This window comes from Trichechus manatus, unplaced genomic scaffold (assembly GCF_000243295.1).
Source record: "Trichechus manatus latirostris isolate Lorelei unplaced genomic scaffold, TriManLat1.0 scaffold00057, whole genome shotgun sequence".
NCBI lineage: Eukaryota > Metazoa > Chordata > Mammalia > Sirenia > Trichechidae > Trichechus > Trichechus manatus.
Window position 1 is genome coordinate 11,576,678 of NW_004443993.1, and position 16,854 is coordinate 11,593,531.

At 56.4% G+C, this 16,854-nt stretch overlaps 2 protein-coding genes across 3 annotated transcripts in view; one reads left to right on the forward strand and one right to left on the reverse strand.

Moving 5' to 3' along the window:
• The first annotated feature begins 5,705 nt into the window (after window positions 1–5,705).
• Window positions 5,706–9,746, forward strand: TBXA2R (thromboxane A2 receptor). Its single transcript, XM_004378470.1, has 2 exons — window positions 5,706–6,528; window positions 9,500–9,746. The coding sequence occupies exons 1-2, from the start codon at window positions 5,743–5,745 to the stop codon at window positions 9,743–9,745; spliced, it is 1,032 nt and encodes a 343-aa protein (XP_004378527.1). The 5' UTR covers window positions 5,706–5,742; the 3' UTR covers window position 9,746.
• A 4,446-nt stretch (window positions 9,747–14,192) lies between these two features.
• The window catches only part of GIPC3 (GIPC PDZ domain containing family member 3), a 5,475-nt gene continuing 2,813 nt past the window's right edge, over window positions 14,193–16,854 (reverse strand). Inside the window, exons 3-6 of one of the 2 annotated variants that reach the window (XM_023733123.1) lie at window positions 15,778–15,788; window positions 15,009–15,107; window positions 14,645–14,726; window positions 14,193–14,509 (exon numbers count right to left, since the gene is read on the reverse strand). In XM_023733123.1, the coding sequence (XP_023588891.1) occupies window positions 14,358–14,509; window positions 14,645–14,726; window positions 15,009–15,107; window positions 15,778–15,788 (344 nt within the window). In that variant the 3' untranslated portion in view covers window positions 14,193–14,357. Of the gene's footprint in view, window positions 14,510–14,644; window positions 14,727–15,008; window positions 15,122–15,777; window positions 15,789–16,854 lie in introns of both variants that reach the window. The other variant, XM_004378471.2, reaches the window with a different exon arrangement.

Sequence of the window (16,854 nt, forward strand, 5' to 3'; positions counted from 1 at the left end):
TTTAAACCGCGGCCCCAGATCATCCCTTCAGACCAAGCTCTGCCCTCCATGCAGCCTCAAAGGCTGACCCCAGGCTCGGGGCCCCTGAGGATGGTGAACAGGAAGGAGCCGGCCTTGCTCAGCCAAGCCCAGCCTGGACACTCTCTGTTTTACCCTCCGGGCTGATGACCCCCTGGCTCTCTCAGGGAAGCAGAGCCTGCCTCTGAGCCTGTTCCCAAGCCAGCGCCAGCTCCCTGGCCCAGACCCCACAATCTTCCCCCATGACAAGCTCCTTCCTCCTTCCCTACCCTTGGCTCATGGAGAGGGGTGCCTCCCAGCCGGGACTTTCGCTCCGCACAACCGTTGCCTCAAAGCCTCCTCCAAGCCTTTGTCATTGAAGGACACTCCCCCTTGGAAGACCCTCACCCACAGCCTCTGTCTCACCTGCTCCTAGAAAGCCTTTCCCAGTCTGCCTTGCCCACGAAGCTTCTGGAATGGAACCTTCTCCCTGGAGAGGTCTGAACCCCCAAAATATCCCTGCCACCCCTCCCAACCCCGCCCTGGCAGGGACCTAAAACAGGCCCCTTATGTATTAAGCATCTACTGTGTACCAGGCTCAACTGTTCCGGATCAGTAGGCTTGGCGCCCTTGCCTCTGGGTGCCCACTTAGGAGCTGACCCCGCCTGGCCCAGACCCGCCCCGCCCGCCACCCCCAGGGCCTGGGTGCTGCCCAGACGGTGAATAATGTGGGGCCTGGAGGCGGAGGCGGAGGCAAAGAGGGCCGAGGGCGGGGTCTGGAGCAGAGAGAGAAGAGGCGACCCCTGGGCACTGCGCCCTGTCCCCTGTGGCCTGCAGGCACCCCCTCCTCCAGAGACCCCGGGGGACCCCCGGCCGGGCTAGGGGCGGCCATCGACCCCAATCAATCAGGTCAGGACCTGGGGGCGTGGCCAGCGCGGGGAGGGGGAGGGGGAGGTGCTGTGCAGAGACAGAGACAGAGACAGAGAGACAGAGACAAGGGCAGAGCCGCAGAGCAGCGGGCAGCAGAGACGATCCCCGCCCCGGGTTATTTTTAGCCCTGAAAGCCCCTGCAGGCCCAGGGGCCCTCCCTCCTCCCCCCCGGACCCCGGTCTGCGGGCCCCCGCCCCTATCCAGCTTCCCCTACAGCCGCGCCCGCCATCTGAGCCCGCCGAGCCTTGGCGGCGTGCGCCCCCGCCGTGACTCGGTTTCCCCGGGGGCAGCCCGCTCGCCGGGACCCTCCCACTGCTCGGCCCGGCCTCGGAGCCCCCACGTCCGCCCGGACCCCGAGGCGTCCCATCGCCAGGTGAGGCCGGCGCAAGGGGAAGTGGGCGGCGCGGGGGGACTGTACGTGGGTCGGCGGGGGTGCGTCGCGGCGGGCGGTGACGCGGCCAGGTGCTGGGTGTCGAGATGTGGGTGACCGGGAGGGAGCTGTGGGCCTGGAGCCGAGGGGAGATCGTGGAGCGGTTTCCCGGTCTTCGCGGGGCCTGCGACCAGGAAGGTGTCTGCGATTCCCTGGGTGTTGGGTGTGGTTTTGAGTGCGGACCTTGCATGGGCAGCTGTGTGTCTGTGTCTGTCCTTGTGTATCTGGCTGTGTGTGTGTTTATGTGTCTGTCTGCCCATGTGCATTTCTGTGTGTCTGTCTGCCTGTGTCTGTGTGTCTATCTGCCTGTGTCTTGCACACACGCGGTGGCTGCCTCTGGCCGGCTTGCTGTGACTCTTGCGTCCACCATAAACCCAGGCCTCATGAGCCAGGCCTGTCCCCTCTTCTCCTACCTGTCCCCTCATGTGGCACCCCTGGTAGAGCCACAGTGAGTGCTGGGAAGGCGCCCATTTGGCAGATGAGGAAACTGAGTCTGAGGGGACCACATGCATGGGGGCCGAGCCTAGCCAGTTATGGCGTCCCCCCTCTGCACCCCTGGGTTGGGGGTGGGAATGGTGTCACAAACAGGAAAAGTTCACGGAAGCCAAGCGCTCCGGCGGCCTGTGGGGCAGGAAGACGGGTGGCCTGGGGACCGACAGGGTCTCTGTGTGTCTAGCGTGTGTCCTGTGTGGGTGGCTGTGAACGTGAGTGGTCCACACTCAGGGGCCAGCATCAAGCGTGGTCCTCTCCCAGCCCCGGGGACCGACCTGGTCCCCACAGTGTCAGGTCAAAGGGTGTCGACGGTCGCCTGGCCCACGATCAGGGGTCTCTGGGAACATGGGAAACACAGGCTGAGGAGCTAGGGCCCTCTGAGGCCACTCAGAGCCTCTGGCGCCCGCCTGGCCGCAGGGAGGCCCCAGGCAGGGGCACAGCGGGGCACAGGCTTGGGGACAGGAGCGAGGCAGGCCCGGGAGGAGCAGCCCAAAGGGGTCTGCGCCCATTTCGAGGAGGGGGACAATTGAGGCTCGCCCAGCCCCTGCCCCCAGCTTGGCGGTGGCAGACCCAAGCCTCGAATCCAGGCCTGTCTGAGGCAGAGTCGCCACTAGGGGAGGCTGGGCGGGCCCACGGTGTGGGGACAGGCAGACCCGCAGGCCAGGAGGGTGGGGTGTTGAGTGCTAGAAGAGACTTCGTAACAGATGGGTGGATCACAAGGTGAGGCTTGAGGGGTGGCGGTGGGGGATGATAGGGGAGCTTCAGGCTGAGGAGGGGCCGGGTCTTGGAAACCAAAGTGCATATTCCATCCCGGGCCGCACAGGGGGCCCGGGCTGGTGCCAGGACCCGCCCACGCCCCTCACTTTGGTCCCCGATCAAGGACAGCGCCTGGACAAGGGAGAGCTGAGTCCCTGTCCTCCAGAGCCAGCCCCTGAGGCCGTGTGATTCCTTGCACACGGGATCCAGCTGAACTCCACAAGCCCCCGCCCATCATCAAAGTTCCAGCAACTCAGCCCCTTGAAATTCTAGAACCTGGAGGCCGTAGGATTCCAGAACTCGGGCTCCTTAGAAGGCCAGAACCCCGAGCCCTCCAACTCCAAACCTCCCGGTCCTTGGGCCTGGAATCCGGCATCCACACCTGCCATAGGCACAGAGAGGCAGGTGATTGTTCTGGGGCCGCACAGCACTGGTGCTGGAACTCTGTCTTGGGAGAGGGGGCCGTGCTGGCCCTCCCTGCCAACGTGGGAGGGCGGGGAAACCATGCCCAGTCCCCCGACTGGCCCCCTGCCTGTGGAACTTAACACGGCTGCTATCGCCTGTACCTGTTGGGGGGACTGGAAACTGCCAGCTGTAGCCAGAGGGTTCAGTGCCAGCTTCCATCCTCCCCCGGCCAAGGGCTCTGGGTCATGCATTTGTCCCTAGGTGCGGGGAGCATGAGGGAACCCTTTGTGTGTGTACCCATGTGTATGAGGGTGGGGGGCAGAGGGGACCATGAGACCCGGGAGGCCAGGGCTGGGACAATGGCCTCAGACACAACTGAGCCTGCAGGAATGTTCAGAAACATCCCACACCAGCTTGCTAGGGAAGGAGTTCCCCGTCCCAGGAGGAATTCAAGTGCCAAATCTGAAGCTGCGAAGAGAATGTTGTTGCACTAGAGTCTTGGGCCAAATCCCCGCTCCATGGCTAGCCTCCCACCCTGGCTGTCTGAGCCTCAGTTTCCCCAGCCGAGGCCCTGGTCTCAGTGAGCCGTCAGCGGCCTTGGCTCTCGGCCCGGGAGGGAAGCTCGCTACCGCTGTTAGGACCTGGATAATTTATGAGGCTTGATAGGAGCCCCGGCCAAGGCGCCAAGTAACGAGATGGGGAGCGAGGGCTGGCGGCTACACACACGTTCACTGCCACGGCCACCAGCGGCTTTCAGTGAGCACCTACTGTCTGCTAAAGGCTGGTTTAGCTCCGTCCACCCTCACCCCCATTGTACAGGCAGGGAAACCGAGGCTCAGAGCAGGGACGTGAGTCCAGCGTCAGTGGGCAGCTAAGTGGCCAAGCCAGGCAGGATTCAAATCGAGACAGACCAACGTTGTAGAAACTTCCATTCTCTTAAAGAAAATTCATCTAATCACACCCCCACACCTGCTTCCCACCAGCCATTCAATTCATAGTGTGCTTTTTAAGCGTTTATGCCTATTTATAGGGTCTCTGGATGGCTCAAACTGTGATTGACTGCTAACCTGAAGGTTGGTGGTTCGAACTCAGCCAGGGGCACCTCAGAAGAAAGACCTGGCATTCTACTTCCGAAAAATCAGCCATTGAAAACCCTGTGGAGTGCAGTTCTCCTCTGATGTACCTGGGGTCGCCATGAGTACGAATTGGCTCAGTATGGACTGCTTTCTGTTAAGATTACAGCCAAGAAAATCCTATGGAACAGTTCTACTCTGTAACACACGGGGTCACCAGGAGTGGGAACTGACTCCATGGCAACTAACAACAAATACGTTATTTATGTGTAACTCAGCCTGCGTTTAAATCTCAGGTCAATTCCTGCTGAATTGGGTAACCTCGGACAGGTTACTTAACTGCTCTGTGCCTCAGTTTCCCCCCGCTGCAAAATGAAGTTCAAAGTAGTGCCTACCAGCTTTCACTGCCTGGCTCTGGCAAACTCCTACACAGCCTTCAATGCCCCATGCAGTCCTCCTCCCCACTTTGGCCCTCACCGTTCCCTCCCCCAAGTGCACCCTCACTGCCCACCCAAAGATGACTTGTGATGTGGGCCCAGGGCGAAGGGCAGGGGAGCCGGGATCCAACCGCGACCCCCTGCATGACCTTACACAAGTCGCTGCCTCTCCCTGGACTTTGAGGTCTTCTGGGAAATGTCCTGTTTGAGAATTGGAGCTGTTTATTGAATGGTCTTGCTTTATTTTTAGTCTGTTTCATCACGTCTGGCCTTGATTCCATGGTGCAGCCAGTTCGTCCACACACAGCCGTCAGGCCGTGCGTCTCCCTGGTTTTCTCCTCCAGACCCAGACCAGGAGCGAGTCCCCCCATTGCTGTTTGTAACCCATCTCCAGGGAACCCAGCACTCCAAATGAGCTGGGGTTCTTTCTTTGATTCCCAAAATGGAACGGGATTTCTGAGTTTATTTCTTATTATAAAAGCTAGAGGCCACAAAAATGGGTAAAAGGAATCCACATAATCCCAACATGTGTGAGAAAGGGCATAAGTATCCCCTGCAGTCCCCCTAAGGGACCAGTGGGGCCAGCCCTCCCCTACGTGCATTCTGGAAAAATCCTGCCGCACGCACTGCCTCTGGAGCCAGTGACTCTTGGCTGACAGCCAGCTGCCGTCCCTGCACTGGCCTTGCCTTGGAGGTCTGAATTTCTGTTTGACAAGTGAAATCTGGTCTGGATACTGCAGTCTGCTAAGCCTTTGGATGGGTGTCAGGTGGGCAAACTGAGGCTCAGAGAGAAGAAATCTCTCCTGGGGCCACATGGTGAGCGCCAGGGCTGGAGTTCATACCCAGGGCTCCTCAGCCCTTCTCTGGGACCCAACACATACGTCCTGGTGTCCCCCAGGGGCCCCAGAGGGGATAACCTTGGTCCTAGTCCCTGAAGCGCACTGAGTCCAGGGCAAGACAGAGCTACAGAGTGTAGTAGTAATAGTAATGGTAGCTGTGGTATTAGTAATAATACAACCCAAGTGAGAAGTGAGGTAAGTCAGGAAAGGCTTCTTCAAAGAGGGGATCTTGGAGCTGGGGCATTGAAGGCTATGTAGGAGTTCACCAAATCACCAGCAAATTCTCTCTCTGCCTCCCAGGTGTGCCTGAGCCAGTGCCAGCTCGTCCCTCCTGCAACATCAGCCAGATGGAGTGGTAACCATCCCCGTTCAGCTCCAGCACCATGTGGCCCAATAACAGCTTGCTAGGGCCCTGCTTCCGGCCGACGAACATCACGCTGGAGGAGCGGCGCCTGATCGCCTCGCCCTGGTTCGCTGCCTCCTTCTGCCTGGTGGGCCTGGCCTCCAACCTGCTGGCCCTGAGCGTGCTGGCCGGTGCACGGCAGGGCAACTCACACGCGCGCTCCTCCTTCCTCACCTTCCTTTGCGGCCTGGTGCTCACGGACTTCCTGGGGCTGCTGGTCACTGGTGCTATTGTCGTGTCCCGGCACGCCATCCTCTTTGACTGGCACACCGTGGACCCCAGCTGCCTCCTCTGCCACTTCATGGGTGTGGTCATGATCTTCTTTGGCCTGTGCCCGCTGCTGCTGGGGGCTGCCATGGCCTTGGAGCGCTATCTGGGCATCACGCGGCCCTTCTCGCGCCCGGCCGCCTCCTCGCAGCGCCGCGCTTGGGCCATGGTGGGGCTGGTGTGGGCCGCCGCGCTGGCGGTGGGCCTGCTGCCGCTGCTGGGCGTGGGTCGCTACACAGTGCAGTACCCTGGCTCCTGGTGCTTCCTCACACTGGGCACCGAGCCCGGCGACGTGGCCTTCGGCCTGCTGTTTGTGCTGCTCGGCAGCCTCTCCGTGGGGCTGTCCTTTCTGCTCAACACGGTCAGCGTGGCCACACTGTGCCATGTCTACCACGGGCAGGAGGCTGCCCAGCAGCGTCCGAGGGACTGTGAGGTCGAGATGATGGCTCAGCTCACGGGTATCATGGTGGTGGCCACTGTCTGCTGGATGCCGCTGCTGGTAAGTCGTAGCTGAGTAGTGATAGTAGTAATAGCTGTGGTAATACAGTACTCCTCACTGATCGGCGGGGGATCCGTTCCAAGGCCCCTAGCGGATGCTTGAAACCGCAGATAGTACCGAACCCTGTATGTACCGTGTTTTGTCCTAATCGTACATACCCACGATAAAGCTTAATTTATAAATTAGGGACAGTAAGAGATTAACAATAACTAATGGGCCGGTAGCATATACAGCGTGGATACGCTGGACAAAGGGATGATTCCCAGCCTGGATAGGACAGAGCAGGGTGGCATGAGATTTCATTTCACGTTTTTGGACCTCGGTTGACGGTGGGTAACTGAAACTGCAGATAAGGAGGGGACTACTGTGATAATAATAATAATAATAATAATAATAATCCCCAAGTTGGGAGTGAGGTAAATCAGGAAAAATTTTTCAAGGAGGGGATATTCAAGCTGGAGCATTGAAGGCTGTGTAGGAGTTCACCAGTGAGGACTCTGCAGGAGGCTTCTCCCACCCTTGGCCTACCCAGAGATGGGTAAATGGGCCTTGAGCATGCCAGGCAGAAGAAACAGCACGTGCAAAGGCCCTGAGGTAGGACCAGGCCTGGCAAGTTGGAGGAACAGTGAAGAGGCCCGTGTGGTGGAGCTGAATGATTGAGGGGGAGATAGGAGGAGCGGAGGGCAGGGAGAGGTCGGGGCAGGCCGTGCAGGGCCTCCGGGAGGACTTGGGCTTTTCTCCGACGGGAGGTGGGAGCCCGGGAGGGCTGTGGGCAAAGGAGGGAGAGGCCCTGACTCAGGTGCTCATGGGCGCCCTCTGGCTGCTGCGGAGGGAACAGCCTGTGGGGGCAAGGGCGGGGAGCCAGGGATGAGGCTGAGGCGTCTGCACTGGTCCAAGCTGGTGGTGATGGGGCTGGACCAGGTGGAGGCAGAGGAGGGGGAAGCACAGGGCATGTACCCAATAAATAATAAGACACGAATGTGGAAACGCCCTCGGCTCTACGAGACCAGGCCCAGGAGGGACCCAGGGGGAAGGGACGATAGCCCGTTTCCCAGTCAGAAGCACCATCCTCTAAGCACCGCTCCCCTTGCAGGCTCCGGGTCCCTCGCCCTGTAGGGATGCTCAGAGCCTCGCTCAGCCCTGACCACGCCACCCCGCAGACTCGCGCATGCGCGCACGCACCGGCCTCAGCCTCCTCCCGGTAGGGGGCGCCCTGCTCTAGACATAAGGTCGCTAAGAACTGCCCCCTAGGGTTTCCAAGGAGCGGCTGGTGGATTGGAACTGCGGACGTTTTGGTTAGCAGCTAAACTCTTAAGCCACTGGACCACCAGAGCTCCAAACTTTGCAAAGGACGGAGCGCAAATATTTTTGGCTTTGTGGGCCAGCCGGTCCTCTTCACCCTGTCACTGTAGCGCAAAAGCTGCCATGGATACACGTCATCAAACGAGCATGGCTGTGTGCCAATAAAACTTTATTTATGAACCCTGAAATTTGAATTCATGTCGTTTTCACGGCTCACAAAACGTTATGCTGCTTTTCGTTGTTTTCACACTCCTTTAAAATGTAAGGACATTCTTAGCAAAAACAAAAACAAAAACAGGTGGTGGACGAATCCCTGCTCTAAGATCTGCCATAGCTCCCCATGGCTCGTAGAGGAAAGACCGCGGGCACGCCCCCCAGACTCCCCTGGGAAACTCTTATTAGTCTCCAGTTAACCTCCTCTGGCCATGTGGGCTCTGGTAGCTGGGCGGACGCCATCACAGCTCAAACAACCTGTTCATATGTCCGTCTCCCTGACGACTGTGAGCCTATGAGGGTGGGAATTGGCTCTGTCCCAGCCACTCATGTGTCCCCAGCATCGCCTGGCACATGGTAGGTGCTCAGGAAATTTTTTTTTTTAGGAAAATAAATGAACACACCAGATATGATAATAACAGTGGCAGTAACAGTAATTCCTAAGGTCCCTAGGTGGCGAAAACGGTTTGCACTCGGCTACTAATCGAAAGGTTGGTAGTTCTAACCCAAACAGCCGTGCCACGGAAGAAAGGCCTGGCGATCTGCCTCCATAAAGATTTTAAAAAAAAATTGCGCAGAGTCAATTCTGGTTCATAGTGACTCTATAGGACAGGGTAGAATTGTCCCATAGGATTTCTAAGGCTGTAAATCTTTCTGGAAGCAGGCTGTCACGTCTTTCTACCTCAGAATGGCTCGTGGGTTCGAACCGCTGACTTTTATCAGTTAGCAGGAGAGCACTTAACCACTGCGCCATCAGGGCTCTCGCCATGGAGATTACAGCCTGGAAAACCGTAGGGGGCTCAGTTCTACTCTGTAACACGTGGGGGCGCCCTGAGTCAGAAGCCACTCAACAGCGGCTGGTTTGCTTGTTTCATTTACTTACTTTTTAAGAACAGGAATATCACCGTATTGAATGATTTCAGAAGAGCAGGAAGAGTGTGCTATTTAAATTTTATTTTTTGTTATTGTTGAGAATATGCACAGCAGAACACACATCCATTCAACAGTGTCTCCATGTACATTTCAGTGGCGCTGATTCCATTGGTGCAACCATTCTCACCCTCCTTTTCCGAATTGTTCCTCCCCCAAGAATGTAAACTCACTGCCCCCTAAGCTTCCTATCTGACCTTCCAAGTTACTGTTGTCAGTTTGATCCCATATAGATAGTTCTAGAAGAGGACAGTGCTCAAGGCAGACATTCTTTACTAGTTAGGCTAAACCGTTGTTTGGTTTTAAAAAGACTTCAGGGGATAGTTCTGGTTTAAGGTTTAAAGGGAGTGTGCTATTTTCTGCACGCATCAACAGAAACTCGGAGAGGTCAGGCAGCTCTCTGGACGTCACACAGCAAGGCCGTGAGACTCACACTCAGGGGATGAGCGGGGCGAGGCCGGGGAAGGGGCAGGGCTGGCAGGCGGGACGGCCCCTGGCTAACCGCTCTGTCCCTGTGCCTCGGCAGGTCTTCATCGCGCAGACAGTGCTGCGGACCCCGCCCCTCATGAGTCCAGCTGGGCAGCTGCCTCGAGCCACGGAGAAACAGCTGCTCATCTACCTGCGCGTGGCCACCTGGAACCAGATCCTGGACCCCTGGGTGTACATCCTCTTCCGCCGCGCTGTGATTCGGCGGCTCCAGCCGCGCCTCAGCGCTCGGGCCAGGCCTCTCTCACTGCGGCCCCAGCTCACCCAGGGCCCCATGCTGCAGTAGGGCTCGGAATGGACATTGGTGGCGGCTCTGGAAGGCCATCCAGCCAGAGTGACTCTGCCAGCATGTCCCCCATTAGATTCTGTCCTCCCTGATGCTTCTGTCTGCCTATGCTGGTGTTCCAGGAGCTGGGGGTGCTGGGTGGACAGAGAGCTGGAGCGGCAGCACTGTGGGCTATTTCTGTCAGACTTGGGGACCCCCAACTCCTCCCTGATCCGCCTCTCCAAGGCCTCTCCCCTCTCTCAGCCCCCTCCCTATTCCAAGTCCCCTTCTTTTTCTCTCTAAGCACCACTTCCCCTTTCTGAGCCCCCTCCCATCTCTGAGCACCCAACCCCAGGAAGGGTGTATGTGTCTGGGGAGAAGGTTCTGGAGAAAGTTAGACTTGTAAGGCTCAGGGTAAGGAGCCCTGGTGGCACAATGGTTAAATCCTCGCTGCTAACCAGGTCGGCAGTTCGAACCCACTAGCACCCCAGAGGCAGAAAGATGTGGCTGTCTGCTTCCGTAAATATTTACAGCCTAGGACACTCTATGGGGCAGTTCTAGCCTGTCCTATAGGGTCACTATGAGTCAGAATCAACCCGATGGCAACGGGTTTTGGTTTGGTTAAGGCTCAGGTGAACAAGGCCTGACCTTCCAGAAATCTCTTCAAGGAGGAAATAACCTCCTTGCCGGGCTGCGATTGGCTCCCCTTGAAACCCCAATCTGAGAAGGTCGTCTAGAAAAAAATTGAATGTGAATGGGGAGGGCACCCCCTCTCTTGCCAAAGTATCTGCCCCCAACTTTGGGTCAGGAAGTTTTCAGCCTTGGAAGTTGAATGCATCAAATTCCTATCCAACCCTGGGCCGGCGGTCGGCAGGGCTGAGAGCAGGACCAGGGACTTGGGGAAGGAGGGTGAGGATGGCGCTAGCATCTCGATTCTCTCCCACCTCATTTACTGAGTGTTCCTTGAGCACTTTGCAACTCCTAGCTCCTTGAATTCTCCCAACAGCCCTTATGGGGCAGTTGTATGATTAAACCCGTTCTGAGGTTGGAAAAAAGAGAGGGAGGGATTTACGTGAGAACACGGGGTGAAGCAGCTGCTTTCTCAACCCCAGCTGTGGCTCATATCCTTCAGAAGTTTATCATTAGTTCATTCATACATTCACTCCACAGTATTTGCAGGTGCCCCAGGGTCTTGAGCAGCACCTGGCACGTAGTAGGTGCTCAATAGTGACCGAATGGGTGGATGGCTGGGTTTCTATTGAGCATCTTGTACGTTCAGACTATAAGCTTGCACACATGTGGCATTTAATAAAGTGACTGGCACATAGTAGGTGCTCAGTAAATATTGACCAAATGGACAAATGGAGTTTCTACTGAGTGCTTTGTATGTTCAGATAATGAGCTTGCACACATGTGGCATTTAATAAAGTGCCTGGCACATAGTAGGCACTTAATGAGTATTGGGTATTGGTGTCATATTTCCACCCAGCACCCCAGGCCCTCATCCCTGCCCCCCCGCCAAGTTCCCCCAGAAAGGACACACCCAGCTGCAAGGATGGGAGGTGCCTTTATTCACCACCAGCCCTCGAGGTACATGAGGAAGGAGCTGCTTCCTGACCCCCATTGCCATGCCTCTGTCCCCTCCTTTTTCCTCCACAGACCGGGGATCCACTTACGTCTCCAGGCCAGGCCCGGATGAAACTGAACCCCCTGTTTCCACCCTTCCCTTGCTCACTGGGGGAATGAGGTCACCTGCTTCTGGGGGACCCAGGCTGGAAGGGTCAGGAGGGAGATGGGGGCCACTTTTCTAGGGAGGCCAAAACGATGTTACACCCAAGCTATGAGCTGTCACAGAGGGGGAGGGGCTCTGAGCCATGCAGACCAGGCCCTGACTCCTGGGGCATGCAGGAGGGGGCAGGTCCCTGAGCTGGGGGTTTGGAGGATTGGGAACTCAGGGGGTCCCTGGGAGCAGGACTAGGAGTGGCAGATATAGTAGGTGGCGTGGGCTTCTGGGGTCCCAGCTGCGGCTTGGGGGAGAGGGCTGGCTTCTGAGGCGTGGAGGAGGCCTGTGGCTTTGGGGTCAGGTGGGAAGCTGGTGGGCATTGGGCTGGGCCCGGGATAGCCTGGGTTCCATGTACCAGATCATGGGGCTGAGGCAGAGGCCTTGGGACTTTGCTAGGGGCTGGAGTTGGGGCTTTAGGGGGTGGGCTTGGGGGCTGAGGTCTGGCTGGGGGCTTGGGATCAGGCTGGGTATTAGGGTCAAGGCCAAGGGTCTGTGGGCGGATGCCATTTCTGGAGCTGAGCTGGATTCTTGAGCAGGTCTGGGTTCCAGAAACAGGCTGGGTTCTGGAACTAAGGTGTGCTCCAGGTCTGGACTGATTTCCTGAACTGGGCTGGGTTGCAGACCCAACCTGGGTCCCAGAGCCTGGCTGGGTCTCAGAGCTGAACTGAATCCTGGAACTGAACTGGGTTCTGGAGCTGGGCTGGGTTCTGGAGCTGGGTTGGATTCCAGAGCTGGGCTGGGTGCTAGAGCTGGGATGGGTCCTAGAGCTGGGCTGGACCCCAGAGCTGGGCTGGACCTCAGAGCTGAGCTGGGTCCCAGAGCCTGGCTGGGTCTCAGAGTTGAACTGAATCCTGGAACTGAACTGGGTTCTGGAGCTGGGCTGGGTTCCGGAGCTGGGTTGGATTCCAGAGCTGGGCTGGGTTCCAGAGCTGGGTTGGATTCCAGAGCTGGGCTGGGTTCCAGAGCTGGGTTGGATTCCAGAGCTGGGCTGGGTTCCAGAGCTGGGTTGGATTCCAGAGCCTGGCTGGGTCTCAGAGTGGAACTGAATTCTAGAACTGACCTGGTTTCTAGAGCTTGGCTGGGTCCTGGAGCTGAGCTGGGTTCCAGAGCTGGGCTGGACCTCAGACCTGAGCTGTGTCCCAGAGCTGGGCTGCGTCCCAGAGGTGAACTGAATGCTGGAACTGAACTGGGCTCTGGAGCTGGGCTGGGTTCTGGAGCTGAGATGGGTTCCGGAGCTGGGCTGGGTTCTGGAGCTGGGATGAATCCCTGAACTGGGCTGGGTTCTAGAGCTGGGCTGAGTTCCAGAGGTGGTCTGCATCCCAGAGTCCAGCTGAATACCTGAGCTGGTTTGGGTTGTGGCCTGGAGCTGGTATCTAGAACTTGGCAGTGTTTTAGAGATGACCTGAGCCCCAGAGGTTGGTGGAGCTCCTGGATGGGCCTGGGCCTTGGAGCTGGGCCTATTCTCGGAGCTAGACAGGGTTGTGGAGCTTAACTCTGTTGCTGCACTGGTCTGAGTCCCAGGACTAGACTGAATTCCAGGGTTGGGTTGGATCCTGGAACTTGGCTGGGTCTCAGCAACTGACTGTGTTTTGGAGTTGGATAAGGTTTCAGAGCCAGTCTGGATTCCTGGGCTAAGCTGCACTCCAGAGCTGATCTGAATTCTGGAGCTGGACTGAGTTCTGGAGCTAGGCCATGCTTTGAAGTTGGTCTGGGTCCCAGAGCTGGACTGCATTCTAGAGCTGGTTTGTGTTTTGCAGTAAGAGTGGGGCTCAGTGCCAAGCTGAGTTCTGGAGCTGGGTCTTGCTTCAGAGATGGATGGAGTTCCAGTGTTGATCTGAATTCTGGAGACAGCCCTAGTTGTAGCACCAGGCTGGGTTCTAGAGCTGGGCTCAGTCTCAGAGCTGGATTCATCGCTGGAGCTGGACTGGATCCCAGCATGGTAGTGAATACTTGTGTGCAGCTGAGTTTTAGAGCAGGGCTGGGATTCAGATCTGGACTGGGCTGCAAAGCAGGTCTGGGTTCCTGAGCTGGTCTGAGTTCTTGAATAGGGCCGTGTTTGGGAGCTATCTCTGGATCCCGAGCTGGCTTGGGTCCTGGAGCTGGGCTGCTTCTTGAATCTCACCTGGGTTCCAGAACTAGCTGGCATTCCTGAGCTGGTGTCCAAGTTCAGCTGTGTCATGGAGCTGTCTTGAGTTCCAGAGTTGGGTCGAGTTTTATGGCAGGGCTTGTTCTTAGAGCTGGGCTGAGTTTCGGAACTGGGATTGGTCTCAGAGCTAGGCTGGGTCTTAAAACTTGTCTGAGTTCCAAAACCGGACTTGATGTCAGAGCTCAACTGGATTCTAGAGATGTGCTTAGGCTCAGAGCTGGCCTGGGCTCTAGAGCAAGGCTTGATCTCAGAGTTGGGTTGGATTTTAGAGATGGGCTTGGTCACAGAGCTGGGCTGGGTTTTAGAGATGGGCTTGGTCTCAGAACTGGAGCTGGGCTTGGTCTCAGAACTGGGCTGGGTTCTAGAACAGGGCCTGGTCTCAGAGATAGACCTGGTCTCAAAGCTGGCCTGGCCTCTAGAGCATGGCTTGGCCTCAAATCTAGGCTTGGTCTCAGAGTTGGGCTGGGTTCTAGAGCTAGGCTTAGCCTCAGAATTGTCCTGGGTTCTAGAGGAGGGCTGGGTTTTAAAACTGGGCTGGGTTCTGGAGCTGGGATGAGTCTCTGAATTGGGCTGGGTTCTAGAGCAGGGCTGGGTCTCAGATCTGGGATGGGTTCTGAAGCAAGGCTGGGCTTCAGGAGCTGACACGGAGGGCTGGGGCAGGGGGCTGGGCTCTGGACTGGGGCTACGCTCGCCCCCAGGGCAGGCTAGCCACAAGCCTCCCTGGCCTCGCTGATGGCGGCCCACACCTCCACCACAAACTCGTCCGGGAAGGCGAACTCTCCCAAGACGGAGTCTAAATGGCGTGCAAACTCCTGAACACTCACTGTCTTCTTGGAGGTCTCCACCATGGTGGACGCTGCAGGCAGAGCGTGAGGGGAAGCGGAAGGAGGTGAGAGTGCTCCCTGGGCCCCAACTTCCCACTGGAACCCCTGCCTCCTCCCCACGGACTGCCCTCCCCCCGGGGTCCACCCAGCTTACCCTGACCCCTTACCCAGCTCGGGGTCCCGAATTCCCATGTAACTCTCCAGCAGGTCGTCGACCTTCCGGGATGCTTCCTCCTCAAATTCACTAGGCTGGAGGAGCAGGGATGCAAAGCAGGGTGTCAGAAGCATCTGACCGCTCCAGCCCAGAACCCTCCCTGCCCCCCTCACCTGTTAGATAGGAGAAGACTGGGACCCCACATCAGTCACTGCTTTTGGTCCACCATTATTGCCCTGCCTCACAAGTAGGACCCATTTTGCTGGCAAGGAAACTGAGGCTCAGAGAAGGGGAGGGTCTTACCCAAGTCCTGACACACCCGGAGTCAGCAGCAGCAGAACTCTAGGTGCAAGAGTCCCTGAAGACCCTTCACTTACCACCTCCTCCACTGTGGCGGCCCCCCCGGAACGAAGGCGCAGGGTCTCTCTCCCACTGGTCACCTTCCCTTCCATGGGACATTTGCTGCTCCGGCTCCTCTGACCGATCATATCTGGAGGAGACAGAAAGGGGGCATATGATCTGGATGGATCTACATCCTTGTAAACACTGGGAGCCACCAGCTGAGCCTTTCTGGAACCTTCTTCTCCTTCAAAGACCTCCTTATGTTCATGGGGTGAATCTTCAGAGATCTTGCTTGAGAACTCACAATTCCTCCCCCAGAAAGCTAGTCCATGCATCCAGAACAAACCATTATAACAGAATGGGTCTAGAATCACCATCCTAATTTTGTTTCACCCAGGATGCTTCCCCAAATCCACCCCCAATTTTCAAAAAGATTTGCTCCAGAGGGACTGCTTCAGACATCCCCATGTCACCAGAGGGTCAGCTTAGAAGAGATCTTGCTGTAGAACGTGCTCTTCCTAATGTACAGGCACGGCTCTCAGAGTTCCCTGCCATGCTAGAGGGCACATCTAGAACCCTATCCTGTCTCATCCTCCCTGGGATCTCCCTCCAGCTGTGCCAGGGTACTTCTAGAACCTCTTGCTCTAGAATAGTACTACTCAGTGGGTCAGCCAATGACGGAGATAAAGACCTTGTGCCGGAATGTAAATTAACATACTGCTTCCTTCATTGAGAAAGTCTTGCTATAAAAAAAACTCAGCTACTAAAAAGGGTGACATACATTCTAGGGCAGAAGTTCTTAACCAGGGGCAATTCTGTCCCCCAGGGGACATCAGAAGTGTCTGTAGACATTTTTGCTTGTCACAACTAGGGGAGGGTGCTACTGGCATCTGGTGGGTAGAGGCCAGGGACGCTGCTCAACACCTTACAATACACAGGACAGCCCTCTAGAACAAAGAATTATCTAGCCCAAAATGTCAATCGTGCTGAAGTGGAGAAACCCTATTCTAGAGCAAGCTCCTTATCTCATCCATGCATCAATGTTATGGATTGAAATATATCCCCAGAAAATATGTGTTGTAAATCCTAACTCCTGGTGGTGCAGTGGTTAAAGTGCTCCACTGCTGACCAAAACATCTGCGGCTCTAACCCACCAGTCACTTCTCAGGAGAAAGATGTAATCTGCTTCCATAAATATTTACTGCCTTAGAAATCCTATGGGGGCAGTTCTATTCTGTCCTATAGGGTCACTATGAGTCAGAATTGACTCAGCGGCAGTGGGTTTGGTTTTGGTTATGCCTGTGATTATAATCCCATTTGGGAATGGGTTGTCTTTGTTATGTTAGTGAGGCAGGATTAGTTTAGGGTATATTTTGAGTCAATCTCTTTTGAGATATAAAAGAGAATAAACAAGCAAGCAGAGGACAGATAAGGTAAGACAGATGCTGTCATGGTTTGAATTATGTCCCCCAAAAAATGTGTGTATCAATTTGGCTAGGCCATGATTCCTGGTACTTCGTGATTTTCCTGTATGTTGTAAACCTGCCTCTGTGATGTTAATGAGGAAGGATGGGTGGCAGTTGTGTTAGTAAGGTAGGACTGGATCTACAAGACTGGATTGTGTCCTGAGTCAATCTCTTGAGATATAAAAGACGGAAGTGAGCAGAGAGACAGGGGGACTTCATACCATCAAGAAAGCAGTGCCAGGAGCAGAGCGCGTCCTTTGGACAGGGGTCCCTGCGCCGAGAAGCTCCTAGTCCGGGGGAACACTGATGAGAAGGCCGACAGAGAAAGACTTCCCCTGGAGCTGACACCCTGAATTTGGACTTTTAGCCTACTTTGACTGTGAGAAAATAAACTTCTCTTCGTTAAAACCATCCA